Here is a 16317-nt window from a genome sequence, read left to right as displayed (position 1 = left end):
GATAGATAGATAGATAGATAGATAGATAGATAGATAGATAGATAGATAGATAGATAGATAGATAGATAGATAGATAGATAGATAGATAGATAGAGGGTCAACAGTCAGACAAGGACCAGGCAAAGCTGATTAATCAAGAATCCATCTCCGGATGAATCATGTATCACTAAGAAGACAAAGTGAATTCTGTCATGGGAGTGGTCCCATGTCTCATCCCCCTGGTAAAACACTTACAGGATAAAGACTCCCATTAATATTCCTCTGAGCTCCTCTCCACTCCACCTGCCTCTCTCTTCTCCTTTCCTCTCCCTGTCCTATTATCCTGCCTCAGCGGACATCCTGTCCTGTCCCGTCCGCCTTGCCAACCTGCAAGATGGAGATGAGAGGACGATCCAAATGCAGAAGGGGGAACATGAATCATTACACTTCCTGTTGTTGCACACCGTCCGGGGAAGGAAGAGAGAGGACGCCCCCGGGGCTCCGATTGATTCCGGAGACTTAATTGGGTTTATTAGCCAAGATGTTGGGCCCCGTGAGGAGGCTCCCAGAGGCCGCGGAGTTCCCCCCCTCCCCCCATCCCCATTCCCACTCTTCTGAAGGAGAAAGCCTGCGTAATTGTTTTCCCTCCATCTTCTGTGTCATTGTCAGATGGGTCCTGCGGGATTATTAGCAACCCCAGGTCCCTCAATAATTCATCCAGAGCTATTTATACACAGATGGAGAGTCCTCTAAAGTCTCCCCCAGTGAGATTATCTGACGCTTAGACAGACAGACAGAGAGAGGGAGAGCAATGAAGAGAAACCGGGCTACAAAGGGAAAAGCACGAGAGAGACAGAGAGAAAATGGGAGAGACGTACAAAGAGAGTAAGAAGGATGGAGAGAGGCAATCACAAAAAGAAATGCAAAGACGAGCAAAGCAAGTTTGACAGTGAGAATGAGAGACAGCAGTGGTTTAGGTAGGCACAATGACAATGATTCTGGTGTGCATTGAGTTTCAAGGTGAAACTCTCTGCTCTGCTTTGGCAAAGTGAACAAAAGCACTGTCCCGGGAATAGCATATCCTCACACAACACACATTAATGGCTTTTAATCTTCCCCCCTTTTTCCTTCATTTAACACAATTAAGATGTTTGCAAAGCTAACATGGACCACTAGTCGCTATAGGAAGGACAGATGAAAGACACTCAGGGATTTCCATATACAAAGTAAACACAGTTATCCATCCTTTCTAACGTGTCAGTGCGTAAGACCAACAAAACAGCAGCCAGCCATTTCTTAAATCACCTAATAATTCACTAACATAACATTAACACATTAGCATATTAACATTAGCGCATTAAACAGCTTCTAATCCCAAACAGATAGTGGCTGGGCTACACAAGGCTGCGCGACTGCTGGCTTTTAATAGCTTTGCAGATACCTGTGTCTTTCCGCCTGCAAGTTAAGGGGACATTTTGTTGTCGTCAGACTAATGAAGCCTTTGGCGCACAAAGTTGATTTTCAAAGTCCCTTTGTTGGCGCTCCAGCCGCAGATAATTATATATATTCATCCCCTTTGGCAGTCACTTTTATCCAGCTCATTTAGAAAGCTTGGCTTCCTCTTGGACAAATTGGGACATTGAAAGGCAGATTGGAGTGATAGTTTTTACATTTTGCATCGATGGCACATTAATCAGGGCAACTATGGCTATGGGAAAAGTCTCAAGCGCCCTCTGAAACACAAGCCATTTATCTGTAACAAATAGTATCGCCGTTAAAGCTACGCCTTTATCTAAATGCATTGTTTCATTCTGTATGAATATCTTCCGAAGTAAAATTCTAATTTCCCAAAACATGGGAGCTTAAACCTCTTCAACCTAAATCTAATAAACTGCAAATAAAATCTGGGTTTTGGAAATGGATTTGAAAGCCTAAAGCAGTTCACACACACTGAGGTGTGTCAGCGAGAACATCACCTCAAAACATAACTGCATTTCTATGGATGCTGTGAACAGCAAATCTGCTCAGTGAACATTTTACATTTTGCTGTTTTCTTTTTAAGATAAGTTTCAAAATGTTTTCCTTTGTATAAAAAATATTAGACAGAATTCAGTATCTTTTACACATGAGAATAAAAAAATGTTTGGATGGAAACGTTTTCAGAAAATGCCAATGCAAACTAATTTGGTAACTTTTAATCAATGACTAACAATCAATGGTAAACTGAGTATGTCACTTACTTTTCATTGCTGTATACTATTAAATCATAATGAATAATAACACCTAGGTTTATAACACCTGCTTTAATGGACATAAAAATGATGTTGAGGAAATTCACATGACTGAACCTTTGTCTTATAAAAGGCATAAACTGTAACACTACAAATGACTAGTGAATATACTGTTTGGTAATTGTGAAATAACTGTTCACTTGAGTTCAGTTAACAGTTTACTATTTATTACTGATGGTTATTATGGATTTCTACCACTAGTTTGACATTTCTTCTAAACTACTGGGAAAGTTTTTGTTAGCTTTAGGTAAAGCCAATGCCAAATTAATTGCTGCTGCCCACTGCGTCCTTACAGTATTGATGAACAGTCTATAAAGTAAGAACACTTTTCTCTCTCTCTCTCTCTCTCTGCTACACACCCACCCACCCCCCCCCCCCACCCCCCCCCCCCCCCCCCCCCCCCCCCCACACACACACACACACACTTCTGTTGCTCGGAAAGAGCTTATCAACTACCCAGTGCTCACACACTCTCACACACACACAGACTTCACTGTCTCTATCTATAAACCCCATGAAATCATTCCACACCAAGTGAAGCAGGCTATGTATAGGTTTGGCCAGGGTTCCATCTCCTGTTCTGTGATTAAAGGACCAAACTAATAGGCTCTGACTCATTGGGAACCTGTGTGGGGCTGGGAGAGACCTCCGAAGCCATTAAATTGCAAATCTGTAATAATTTGCTGAAGGCTTTCTGTCCAGATCATTCCCTGGGCTGATTTGTGCATTGAGGTAGCGTTCTGAATGGCCAAGCACAAACCCAGCTGAGCCCACCAGCTAGCCAGCCAAGTTAATCTACAAGGGGGCACGCTCCAGATGTGCATGTACAACCACACACACGCACGCAACAACCACGCACCATATTTACTTTGCAAGAACCACAATACAACACACACACGCCACGCACCACTGCACGCACGCACGCACACCCACACACACACACACACACACACACACACACACACACACACACACACGCACCATATTTACTTTGCAAGAACCACAATACAAAGTTTCACAGAGTCTTTTTCACTTAATTTGCACCAACAGTCTGCTTCTAATTAAAGCCAAATTAAATAAAGGCGTGAGCTAATACGCTTCATAAGTCCATGCAAGTTCAAACCTCCTTTTTGAGGTGCAGATTTGTGGAATGGAACCTTCTTAAAGACCATAAAAGATATTTTCTACATCAGCTTACATGTGACGAACACGAACGCTCGGTTATTTTTTCCAGGCAGCTATGTTTGACGGGGGGCTTTAGATTGCAGGCAAATCCCACGTCGCAGCTTGTTAACTTGTTATTTAACCCTATAACAACAAGTTACATATTTGATACCAGAGTTTTTGTGAGTTTTTGAGACCACTGTGATTTCTTTCCCCCTGAAAACCTTAAATAAATTGCACAATACACTTTTAAGCAGTAAGTTGCACAGAAGCAATAAGTTGCACAAATTTTACACAGTACAGCAAATACAGATTTCAACTAATTTTTCCATAAAGAAAGATCTGGTGGTTCTTCAGCTTTAACAGCTAGTCAGTTCCAAACTAAAATGAAACATCTGCATTACAAAAAAAAAAGGAAGAAGTTTGTAAATTTTTACTGTTGTTACTTTTGGCACTTGAACTTCTTTCAGAAAAAGAAAAAAAAACACACCGTGGGTTGTCCAGGATTTCTGCTGCATGAGATGAAATGCATATTGCATTACATTTTGATGCAACACAGCTGAAGCATGCCAATGACAATAGAAAACCTCTGTAATGCAGTAAAAAGTTGTTTCTGTCCACAAGCGACCTACGCAGCTGCACCCTCACGTGAGCAACTTTAAATAGCAGTCAAGATCAAACTTCAAAAAGTAGCATGTGAGGAAAATCCACAAACAGACACACACACCACTGACAAGTATACAAGTCCAATTAACATGTTGTCAGAGATCATGCTAATATGGAGGGCACTTCCTTATTTACCCCTGGGGCACCTGGGCGCTGCAGGGGTCTAATTCTGCTCCCATCCCAGGAAGGTCATTCTCCCTTCTCAAGCCATGATGGCCACAGAGTAGTGCTTAAATCTGGTAAAATGCAGCCTATAAATTACAGCAGAGGACAGAGGGGTCAGAGCCTGGCATGGAACTGGGCCAGGAGCTATCAATCTGCCGGGGCCAGCGAGGGCGACATCTGTCTCTGGGACTCCCTCACTCTTTTTACTTCTATCTCTGCCTGTCGTTTCCCATCCCTGCTTTTCGGTCTTTTCTTTTCAGCCCCGTCCGTCTTCCCTTTCGTTCCTTTTTCTCACTCCGTGTCTGTCACTGAACAATCTCTCCATGCCTCCATTTTTAGACTGCACCTTCCTTTACAATCTCCGCTCTCCTTCTTTTATATCGCTCTGCCTCTTGATATTCTCTTTTTGTCTTTGTGTGCAGCCCCCCACCCAAGCGCTCTCCTCCATGGATCTCCCTTGCCTCTTTTCACGCATTCTCTTACATCATCCCTGTTTCAACATGTCTCTAATTCTGCTTCCCTCTCTCCTGCTCTCTCCCCCAGTCTCTCTCGCTCTCTCTGTCTAGAGCTCCTTGTCGTTTTACGCACTCTTGCACCATCTCCCTCTGCAGCGATATGTTTTGGTCTATCTGCTCTCCAACCAGCAGGACAGAATAAAGCCTTGATGTACTTTCCCTCAATGTGATGCCAATATCATTTGAATGGTAATATCTGATGGCAAAATGCACATTTTGGAGGGAATGAAAATGGACCCAGTGGGTATTCAGAAACAAATACAAATTTGATATACAAATTCAAAGCTGATGTCGTTCAGGATTGTGCAAACTACACATTTTCCCTGAACAGAAAACTGAGCAGTTACAAATCTTTTCTGAAGCAAGTAGCTAACTCATGAAACCACACTTATATATTACAAAGAGAACAAGTAGTTTTGATATGAGGCTAACTCTGGAAGTCAAAACTTGTCAAGCCTAATTTACAACAAACATGTCTGTTTGGTTGATGCTTTTCCTAGTTTTGTCAGAACATCTTGCACTACATTTGCTACCCAAACCCTCGAAAACTTCCACATAACTTATTAATCATCCTCCATTTTCTGAATCAAACTTGCCTTTGAATAATTGAGGGGGCTCTTTGAAAAGCCCTAACCTCCATTCCCACCTTCCTTTTACAAGTCAACGTGGTGCATTTTTAATTGGAGGGGGCATGAAATAGGCATGAAGGGAGATGGGAAGAAACGGAATTGGAATCAGGGACGCTCAAAATGTGGCAGTCATGGCGCAGCGTATGAGGTTGTATGCAAGCATACAGAGAAGACTAAATATGCATCTGGCCTGACAAGTCACACATGCTTGACAGCCCATGAGGTGTTTTCTGCGTGCAACGATAGCACACGGCTCATGTAATCCCTGCCTTAGAATATCCTAGCAGATGGACCTAGATACGCCACTTTGAGTTATGCTTAGCAATTTGGTTGAGAATAAACATCAATTCAACTTCCTATAAAGCATAAATCTCCAAAGCCGAATGATTTGTTTAGTCTACATGAAACAGTCTTGTAGGGGCTAAAACGGTAATTGAAAGTACATGCATTACAGTCTGAAAAAGCTGTGTCTGTTTGCAAGGTAATAGCAATGATTTGCTTTTGTGATATTAAAACCAAATTTAGCCTCGAGAACAATATAAGAAAGGGTCAAAACAGAAACAATATTAATCTATTTGAACGGGGACTGAAAGGAATGAGAGTCCTTTGGAGCCGGATATGTAACAAGAATTAATGCTTGCAGGGTATGCATTAATGGGCCATTGCCACAGTTGGCTGTGACAAACTTTGGTTCTATTTTTCATATTGCTGCTGTGTCATGCTGCTATTTCCTTGTGGAAAGCCTCTGCAGTAGAAAGCTGCAGCTGGGCCCGTTTTTATGAGCATACTGAGATTTTGAATCAGGTTTGGACCCAAGATATATTAGTAAGCATTAAAAAAAGTCACTCTTGAGCGCTACCGTGGCTATGATTGAACTCACAGCACTGTAAGCACATGTGGCACTGTGTTTTCTTGTATGCTGATACGCACAGATCACATAATTCTAAACTGTATGCATATAAAAAGATGATCAGATGACAGATATATATAGAAAATGTATGTATACCTCGCTTTAAATACACAGGTGCACAGACACAGATATGTGTATTATAAAATTTCTGACCATAATGCCTCCTGACTGTGCAAAGCTTGATAAAAGGAGCCAGAAGTTCTAATCGAAAAGGCAAAACACCAGCTTCTAACTTCAAAAACAGAAGAGATTCATAATCCTTTGACTGCTGAACAAAAGGAACTATTGTTAAACCTTTTACACTCAACAACCACATATAGAGCGGAGTGCCTGTGTAGTTGTATGCCACAGATAAGTATTCTAGAAATGAAACTAAATGCAAAATCTAGACAGTTAAACAAAGAAAAAAGACACGTTATATTTTTTTATATTAGTATACATGCAGCTCCATGACCATGCTTTTATATATCATCTCTATCATTTTGAAATACATTAAAATTTTGAAAAACTGAAGGAAACCTTATTAAGCTGAAAGGAAAAACAAAGCTCTTCCTCACAGGAAGCTCTATGATTAGCACTGCAGACTTGAACACAATCAGCAGCAAAACAAAATTAAACTCAAAAAAAACATGTAAGACTTTCCAACATTTCAAAATTATTGCATTCTCCAGCTCCACAATCGGCCACCGGTGGTTGAAGCAGGGGGCGTTGAAGTAGTATTAAGGGTAGCTAAAAGATTGAGGAGGCCCAAAGCATCAACTTTTAAAAAATTTACCACAAAGCACAATAATATTTAACTGATGCAAGAGCCTTGAAAACCGAAAACATTTACCTCTCCAAGGAGCACTTGTCAAAAAAAGGTTGTTTTTTTTTCATCCGCTGAAAAAAAGAAGCACACGGGGACAATGAACACAGCAATAAGAAAGCAAGATTAGGAAACAAAGACAGAAAAAATGCAGATTGTGGCGCAAGCATCTCAGCAATCTTTTTATGAAAAACTAAAAAGCCAAATGTTGTTGAAAGATTTAAGGCATGCTTTATTTGAACTCAGCCCTGGGTTAACTCTGTCAAAACACAAGAAAGCTTTTATAATGTACATACAAGTTTTTCCAAAGAGTCACCTTAAAAAGTGTTGGAAACATCTGTCACCGCCACTGACCGCTGTTGGCCACAACTTTATCATGTGGAACAGGTTTGAACCACAAGGCAGTTGTTTTTAATTTTTGAATTCTAATTATACAAAAATGATGTGCATTGTGTTAGTGGAGGAAAGAAACAGTTATTAGAAAGTATGCTGTTGTTATTAACAAAAATTATTAAAAGATAAAAAAAGAAAGTTTGCTGCAGGTTGAATGCTTAGTGTGTGTCAGTTGATTTGCATCAATCTTGAAGACATGAAATGAGGTGAACAGGCAGGTGCACAGCCTTCTCTTTACATAATCTCTCTGTGTATGTAAAGGTCAGTGGTTTAATGAGAGGACTGCCGAGGTCAGGGGAGCCAGAGGGCTCCACCTCTCTGACAGGCCACATAACTCCAAACCTGCTGTTAGCATGCTAATCCTTGCACAAGCTCCATGAGCACTGCCTCCTTTGGCTTGGTCAGACCATCTCTCAGTGTGACTAACTGGCTCCCCGCTCGGCCATAAGCCAGCCCCCATCTGACAGTCCCCTCCAATAATAATGGACAACAGAGGCAGCACTGGTTTGACAACGGTCCTCGTGACAAATTAGACTCACTGTACTCCTCATTCTGGCTCCGCCTCTCGATTTCTTCTTGTTGCTTGGCAGTTCTGGGCTCTGCCAGGGCAGTGGGCGCGGTATGGCACCGGTTGTTGAGTTTACTTTGGTATGAAGTGCCTTCCTCTACGACACATGCTGCCTTTCTCCCTGACGAAACACTCGAAATCGATGCGTCTTCATAAATTTGGAGCACAATGTGAGACCTGAGCGTGCATTCTGAACGGCGCTGAGTGGAACACGGGCCAAGGAGACAAGGAGCACATAAACATACACACTCACTCACACAGTCATCCAAAACTGAATGCGAGAGGAGGAGAGGGAAGGATCCCACAGAGAGGATGATGCAACCGGAGTGAAATTTTTCGGCCGGAACGCATGCTGCATTAACGCAGACCTGCAGGACGAAAACACACACCCGTACTTCGTTCTTTTTCTTGTTCAAAGCTAAATTTGGTTTTATTGCCCCATTTTTTAAAAATAAAAATAAATAAATAATTTTTTTTTGCATCCAACAACCTGTAACCTATAATTTCCTGAAAAAAAAAGATCCTTTCATGTTACTGGCATCATGACTTTCTGGCCTCACTGAGAATGATAAGCCAAATGAGCTGTTCTGTTCTAAATCTGCTTGCCTGACAGATTCAGGTGAAAGAGCTATAATATCTAAAGTGAGGGAATTCGAGAGAACCATAACTCCCTTTATGACCTGCACAGATTATAGTCCCCATCTGCAGCATAAGGCATCTGCAGTATGGGTAAATTTAAACAAGATTACAGTCGGTCATTACACTACATCTCTGCTTATTTGATTTCAATCATATTCCATCGTAAATATTCAAATAAATTTCTGCAGTATTGATGGACTTATAAAATGGTTTAACAGCCAATCCATTTCTTTTCATTGGGTTAGTAGTGTCTTGTGTAAGTTGAGAAAGCCTTATGAAAGGGTGTAGTCTCGACCAAAGACCTGTGGCGCCTCGCTTACATCACTTCCCAGGTCAAAACGGACAATTTGGCCCAACTCTAAATGAGTTTTCAACACCTGCCTTGACTTTGAGCAACTCTCCAGCTTTGTAACTACTTTAACTGTCGGAGCCTATGGCGAGAGCCGCTGCTAATGTATTTAGTTTGACCAAGGACAAATATATTACTCACATTAAATAAGCACCAAATGAAACAATGGCCCTAAAACAAACTTGGTGACAGTTGTGTTTGCTAAGAGGAAAGAAAGATGCTGACAATAAAGGTTTGCCAAGAAATACAATGCTGCGTGATGATGTGACAACAGTAAACAGTAGATAACACCTTTGGTTATTAAATGTGCTCCCCCATATCATCACAGCTCAATTGCCCCAGTGATTATTACACAAAATCAGGTTGATGAATAGTGCTAGCAATCACATCTACACCTGCTCTTCTTCAATGGATCTCCACCTCCCATGCAGCATTGCCAGAGAAAAGAGAAAGGGTTGGCTCTTTGTGCTCGCCGTCCCGTTGTGCTTGGTAGCAGCAACAGCAGCAGCAGCCGGTGACCATTATAAATGGCCTCTATTAGCATGGCTGAGTCGCAGAGGGGAGAGAAATAAAATCATTGGGAGAATGTAGGCCTGCACTGGTGTCCCTGCACCCGCTACCAAGCTCTGTCGACCTCTGTCCCAAGCTTCCCTCCTCCCCTCCATTCCAAGGAGACACAATCCTAAAGACTAGATTACTAATGATACATGGGGTCATTATGGGGAGGGTTATGGCAATAGTATCACAGGCACAGCTGACAATAGCAATAAGAGGGGTAGCTTTCTTCAGCGGTAGCATTACCATAGCAAAGGCTGTTCTTTATGCCTGTTGATGTATAGCAGAAAAGGATGAGGGTCTTTTATTTCCTGCCATAGCAGAAAAAGCTGTGTATTATCGCCCTGAAAACCATGCTTAGGTCTTTGTTCAAATGCCATGTCTCTGTGAGTAACGTTAAATGAACACAAAAGTATCCCCAGACAAGGCATTACCATGTTAACAATAACAGTTACCAGCTACGTGCTACATGGAAAAGCAGAGGTAGAACAAAATTGTAAAGTAAATGGCAGTCGATCATCTACAATCTGTGGTTCAAGCTGGGGCATTGTACTACCACAACCATTACAGAACAAGATGCACTGTCACCGAACACACAAGGTGTCAGTGCATAAAGTGAAGAGAAAAGAAGAGCGAAGGAAGGGAAGGAATGAATGGAATCAAGCAGAGTTAATGAAAAGGAGAAAAGATGGAAGAGGACTTTTCTGCCGGACAGTTCTATAGACTTCACTCCACTGGAGCATTTCACACCTTAAAGGGTCATCATGCCCTCAGCTTGATGCTCTCTATTCTGTAAGAGGACAAATGCAAACAGTCTGAAGAAACTGAAAGGAAAGGGGAGAGCCACACATATGCGGAAAAGCTGACGGGGAAGCGTAGCAGCTTGAAAGCCAGTTCAAATGTGTTCATACATAAAACTGCTATCAAATTCGTTCACATGGATTAATTTCACTTTCATTTCTGCAGATCAGTAATGGTGATCTCTTTAGAAAACAGGTTCTTCGTATATATATTTTAATATTTGCGAACTGCATTTATCTTCCTGTGATGGCTTACTGTACCTAGTTCATGCGATATTGTGCAGTGTTCAATAAGCCCAGTGTGACGACAGTCGGTCACTTTGCCCGTTGTCCGTGGGATGTACTGTCTTTTACTGCTAATTTGGGCATCTTCTACGGAAACCTCAGGGTGCGGGGAAAACGCGGCCTTCAAACAGCTCGCAGTGAGCCAGTGAGCTGGTAAGCCAAGGAGTAGCTGGTGCCTCGAGCTAGTTAAAATATGAGCACAGCGGGGGCTCGCTAATGAAAGCGGGGGCTCAGCCTGGGAAGCAGGACCGTATATCGCAGTTAGGAGACAGTTCTTAGAATCAGCTGGCGAGCCATGCCTATAGTTCTGGGGCCACTAGTGATTAACCGTCCAACAGGGAGTCTCTACTACAGCTGGGCTATTAATAAAAGATACACCCCCCTCCTCCTCCTCCTCTTCTCCTGCCTCTTTGGTTCCCTCAATGTCTGCACACACTCTCTGTCCTCTGGAATTTATTTGTATATCATAATCATTTCCTGACACATGGTGGATGTCACACATTGTTTGCACGAGGCAAAGGTTCAGGGTGGGGGGTGATGGCTTAAAAGGCAAAGGAGAGGGGTCCTGAAAAGTGGCAGCTTACTTTTCACCCTGCGATGTGTCCTGCCGGTATAGCAGATCAATTTGTGACCTCTCACTAGATGGTGATTTCCACAGAATGACTATTCCCGTGAGAGTAGAAAATAAAATGCAAGGGTAAGGCACCATCATTCATGCTGGAGCACTTCAATTCTTTATATTACACCAGAAGGGCATATAACACTGTTGCATCAAAAGTTTATGATGATTCACTGTCGTCAATTCTATAACAAAGGCAACCCTGACAGGGTCAGTCATTGTTGGTACAGAAAAAGCTATTAAGGCAGTATTTGATTAGAATATTTCAAAACTGGTTAAAATAATACCTCTATATGCAATCACCACTTTAGTGCGATTTCTTCTTTTTATTTTTATTTTTAAGAGGGAATCACTTCGATCACCCAAACCTGAAACACTGACAAAGGCTTAAATGCTGCACAAAATTACAACATGCTCATAGTCCTTCCACTGTTGCACACGTTCGTGTACATGTGCACGCGCACACCCTCCCTCACTCACTCCCTTCCTCCCCCGCCAACTCATCACAACCCCCACCCAACTACCCCCCAACACACACACACACACACTGAGCGACTTACAGAATGTATTGCTTTGAGGCAATCAAACAGCCTCCCTGCTATTGCAACGTGAAAACACCAGGTTAATAATCAGGATTCAGCAGAGTGAATGAAAGCACGTTTACAACCGCTGGACTAGATGTGTGAATACTCCCGTGCACACTATAGGAACATTGGTCCTCCTAAAAATCACCCCCCACACATATTCATGCCGTCGTGACTCCCGATTCGTGACACTCTTATGCTTGCATATGTGTGTTTAATAGGGTAGAAAATGAAGCACTGATTTTGGGAGCCAGTGACAAGTCAGACGCTGGAAATAATGTCCCCCTCTACGTGCCACAAATGAAACAAAATGCGAATAAACATGCAGAAAAGTAATTCAAGCTCCAGCACTATAGAAACAATTGGCCAACAATTCCGCTGCTCTACCTATTAAATCCCGCATGATTCAGGCTCCCCGCTCTCACCAAACCTGTGACAGATTTCACTCTGGCAAAAACAAATAGAGCCATAGGTGTCGCGGGGAATATGGGCATAACCCACCTTTGTGCATGCCCGTGAAGCGGTCTTTGAGCACAGTGAGCTCGTAGATTTTGCCGAACTCCTCGAAGAGGGGCCGGAGGTCCTTCTCATCCAGGTTGCGGGGGATCTGACCGATGAAGAGTTTGATGGCATCGTGGTCCTTCATGGGGATGGTGGCCGGGCATCCCGCCGGGCTGTGGCTGTGGTTTAATCCGTTCACGAGCCCGTTCGTGCTGGCGGAGACCACACCAACACCGTGCACCGTGCCGTCCACCTGCCCGTTGGTTAAAGTTGCCATCTTCGGACCGGCCAGTGAGTTGGGATGGGTACAACAGCAGCAGATGGTAATGGTGGAGTCTCGTTTTACGTTGGAAAAAAGCTGGTGGAAGTCTTGGTCAAAATTTGGTTCCGAGACCAAGCCGTACCAGGGATGGTTCCGCTCTCGTCCTATCAAAGCCAGTATTTACAATGATTTGAAAACACATGAAGCATTTGGCGAAGACGCATATCAAAAGCGCGCAGTGCCGTTGGTCCCGGTGGAGGCTTTGATTCCTTATATTTATGTCCTAACCAATAACTCGTTCATTGATTTCATAAAAGAGAGAGAGAAAGAGAGGGAAGAAGAAGGGGGAGGGAGAGAGAGAAGAGAGAGAGAGGGAGAGAGACCAAGAGCGTTCACTGTCTATTTACACCCACGTTCCTTCGTCCCAGCTTCTTGGCACCCTTTTATTTTTTTGCATTGAGGAGTCTGTAAGGGTGTCTTCTCGGTTTAAACGAACAGGGTCGGTTCGATCTCTGCCAGAACAGAGGGGAGGTTAGAATAAAGGGGGGGCGCTTTAAACTCGGCATATATAAACCCAGCATATTTCTGTCCCCCCCCCCTTTTCTTCGGCAAGTAGACAATGGTACATTCCACCGAGGGGAGAGGGTCTATAAATAGAGAGATATAGAGAATACGGTCCTTTGTGCTCCTACTCAGAGCAAATAACTACACTTTCAAGAACTTAAGAATGCAATACTTGGGTGACTGACAAACACTCACACACGCAGATACACACAGACAAAGACTCTCTCACACACACAGTTTTTATCAGGAGTAATAAGCCGTACAGCTATTTTCAGAAATGTACCTACTATTAAGTGAAAATAAACATTGACCACAAATTGATGGTGTCTGCGGTTAATCGGAGGTTTATTTATTGTTTTATGTGCTTAAGTCACTCTGCATATCCTTCATCCACCTTCCTCATCCTCGACGGCAGCAGCAGCGAGTCGCTGCATCCTCGCTTCGCTCCAGGACGGTGGACAGCTCCGTGGTGCTGAAACACAGCCTTACAGGCGAAGCTAAAAAAAAAATACACGAATGGAGAATTCCTCGCACGGCTTCGACTGTTCGCTGTTATCAAAAGCAAGCACAGCTTTTTTTTGCAGCGGTTTAGACTACATATTATTATTACTTTCTTCCGCCGTTTCGAAAGTCACACCGAATAGATTATTTCATTTTCAGAAAGGGGAAGTCTGTGAGCACCGCCGAGTGGCGTAGAGAGGGGGCACAAGGAAGAAAAAAAGGAAGAAAAAAAGCCATTCGGGTTATTTCAGGTAATGAAGACAATGGGGTGGGGGGGGCGACTACATTTTGATTCCATTTACACCAGAAATGAGCTCAAAATCATAAAAAGAAAGAAAAAAGATATTTCCTGATCATTTGTTGATCATTTGATGAGCTAAACATTCACTCAGCTTCTTCATCAAATCGTTTTAGCTTACGAGCCTGAAGGCACCAACAAATCTGAATTTAAATAAAACCGGAGGCCTTATTCTGATTATTTTGGCAGTCCTTCATTATAAAATTGACAGTTTGAGCGAGTTAGGTGTTTACACATTTCCCATTGAAGGCATGCACCAATTAAAGGCGTGCTTATGTCTGTGATAAAAATGGACTAAACAGAATAACCTCTGTTATATAACAGCAAGTATCATCTGATTCAAACGACCGCAAACGGAAATCTGCGACGTTACACGGGGAAGGTGCAACGGCGGTGGATTTGAACATTCACTGTAACCAAAACCTCAGCTGAATATAAGATCAGATGGTTACATCAGCTTCCTATTAGCTTGGACAACGACCTCTCAGTGGGATAATTGCCATTCCTGGTTGTTTCCTTTGGGAGTAAGTACATGTTTATCTGTATCCCCAGAGGAGAACAGCAACACCCGGGGTCTTGTTAGTGTATAAATGATAAGAATGCTGATAATCCTGTTTGAATCCAATCTAATGAAAGCCATTTTAGCGGTCAGCAAAGCAGAATGTTAACGATGAATAACTCACAGTGAAGTTAAGCTAGTTGGCTCTTGGCAGTTGTGTCTGCTGGACACTCCTTTTAAATAGAATGATTCAGACCCATTACCTCACAGTGGGCCCTTGGGGGACTGCCATGCGCGCAGCCATATGTACGCCGAGGTGCCACAGTAAGGCCAGGGTATGACTCTTAAAATTCGTACTGTGCTATGTTGTTTTCCTCCTTTTTTTGGGAGGGGGGGTGGGGGGATGTGTGGAAACCCCACCCGACACCCCGCCCAGAAATTAGCTAACCATTAAATAACAAAAGACACACTCTCAGGGCGACACAGCGCCTCTCTCACCTCTTTCCGCTCTTCCGCCAGCTAAATGGCCCGGTAATGTCATCCCGTTCTCACGGCATGACCGAGCCCCAGCAGTTGCGGGGGTGGTGGTGATGGTGGTGGTAGTGGAGAAAGGAGGGGGGCCGGGGGGTGGGACTTGGCTTTCTTTGGCATGACACTGTGCTCTGCTCTCCAAGCTTTCCCTCGGGGCCACACTCCATTCACCACAGCAGTCCTGTCTGCGCTCACGCCTGAGTTACCTGCAGCAATATTTTTTAATACAAGGGTGAAATGGGAGGGCACAAATCATTGTAATTATGTTCAGTGGGTACTGTCGCGATGATTACGCAAGGTATGGCGCCACAACGGGTCCCTCGTGGTCTGCTTCGTCACACAACCTACCTGAGAGGTAGTGGAGAGGCTGCGGTGGTTGAGCCCATCGGACTGATGACACGCAGTTAGCGAGAAAGACGTGTTACAGCGTGTCTGTGCACTCCCCAAATGGCACTTATTCCAGTCCATTTGGGTATACTCAAATACGATTGTGTAGCTCTTGCAAATCCTTTCCGCAATACTCAAAACACCCAGTCTGTCAGACAATTTCCACATTTATTTACTGTTATTTTATACCCCCCTTCATATTTGTTTGAAGCAATGGAATTATAATTAAGTTTTCAGTGCTCATTAGCAAAATAAATCAAGACTTGGACTGTTAATATTTACAGCCTCACAGATTGCAATTGTTTAACAGCAACAACAAAAAGGCTTTTAAACACAGGAATGCTGACTGAGATAAGCCTCTATCCACGGTGCTGAAACTAGTGGGAAGACAAGCAAAGCGTGCCTCTGTCCGTGGTGCTAAATTTAATACAGCACAATGGTGGCAAGTGTTGCTCTTTAATAAGACAAGATGCCCCGATAAATTCTTGGTGACAAAGCTGAAGGCCTTGGAGAAGAATCTATAAACAAGGTGTAGATAATCATATGTAGAAATGCCATTTCTCTCAAAAGATTCCTCTGAGCTCAACAAAAGAGGTCACTCTATCCCTCAGAAGATGGCTATTTTGCTTAGGAATATTGCTTCAATTTTCAGTTTCAGCACTGTAAACGGTTGCAGCAAGGCAAATAAATGAAAAGGGAAATGAAGTAGCCAAGTTACACAAATAGATTGATAATCTGCATTGGGCACCGTAAAGTGCTCTGGCGTTTTCAATATTACCTATTCTGCATAGTAATGTCTTTTCTCACCTCTCCTTCATATGGGACAAAGTTCTAAATCTCCTTTAGCCTTGGGACACT

At 43.1% G+C, this 16317-nt stretch overlaps 1 protein-coding gene across 11 annotated transcripts in view; it reads right to left on the bottom strand.

Moving 5' to 3' along the window:
- The window catches only part of celf4 (CUGBP, Elav-like family member 4), a 97667-nt gene extending 84484 nt beyond the window's left edge, over window positions 1-13183 (bottom strand). For 5 of the 11 annotated variants that reach the window (XM_005918642.2, XM_014332507.2, XM_014332506.2 and 2 more), the window contains exon 1: window positions 12418-13181. In XM_005918642.2, coding sequence (XP_005918704.1) covers window positions 12418-12694 — 277 coding nt within the window. In that variant the 5' untranslated portion in view covers window positions 12695-13181. Of the gene's footprint in view, window positions 1-12417 lie in introns of all 11 variants that reach the window. The other 6 variants (XM_005918643.2, XM_042219403.1, XM_042219400.1 and 3 more) reach the window with 3 other exon arrangements.
- Between the last annotated feature and the right edge of the window lie 3134 nt (window positions 13184-16317).

This window comes from Haplochromis burtoni, unplaced genomic scaffold (assembly GCF_018398535.1).
Source record: "Haplochromis burtoni strain Fernald_Lab_line unplaced genomic scaffold, NCSU_Asbu1 Contig_32, whole genome shotgun sequence".
NCBI classification, from domain to species: Eukaryota; Metazoa; Chordata; class Actinopteri; order Cichliformes; family Cichlidae; genus Haplochromis; species Haplochromis burtoni.
This window is presented reverse-complemented; position numbering and strand designations above follow the sequence as displayed.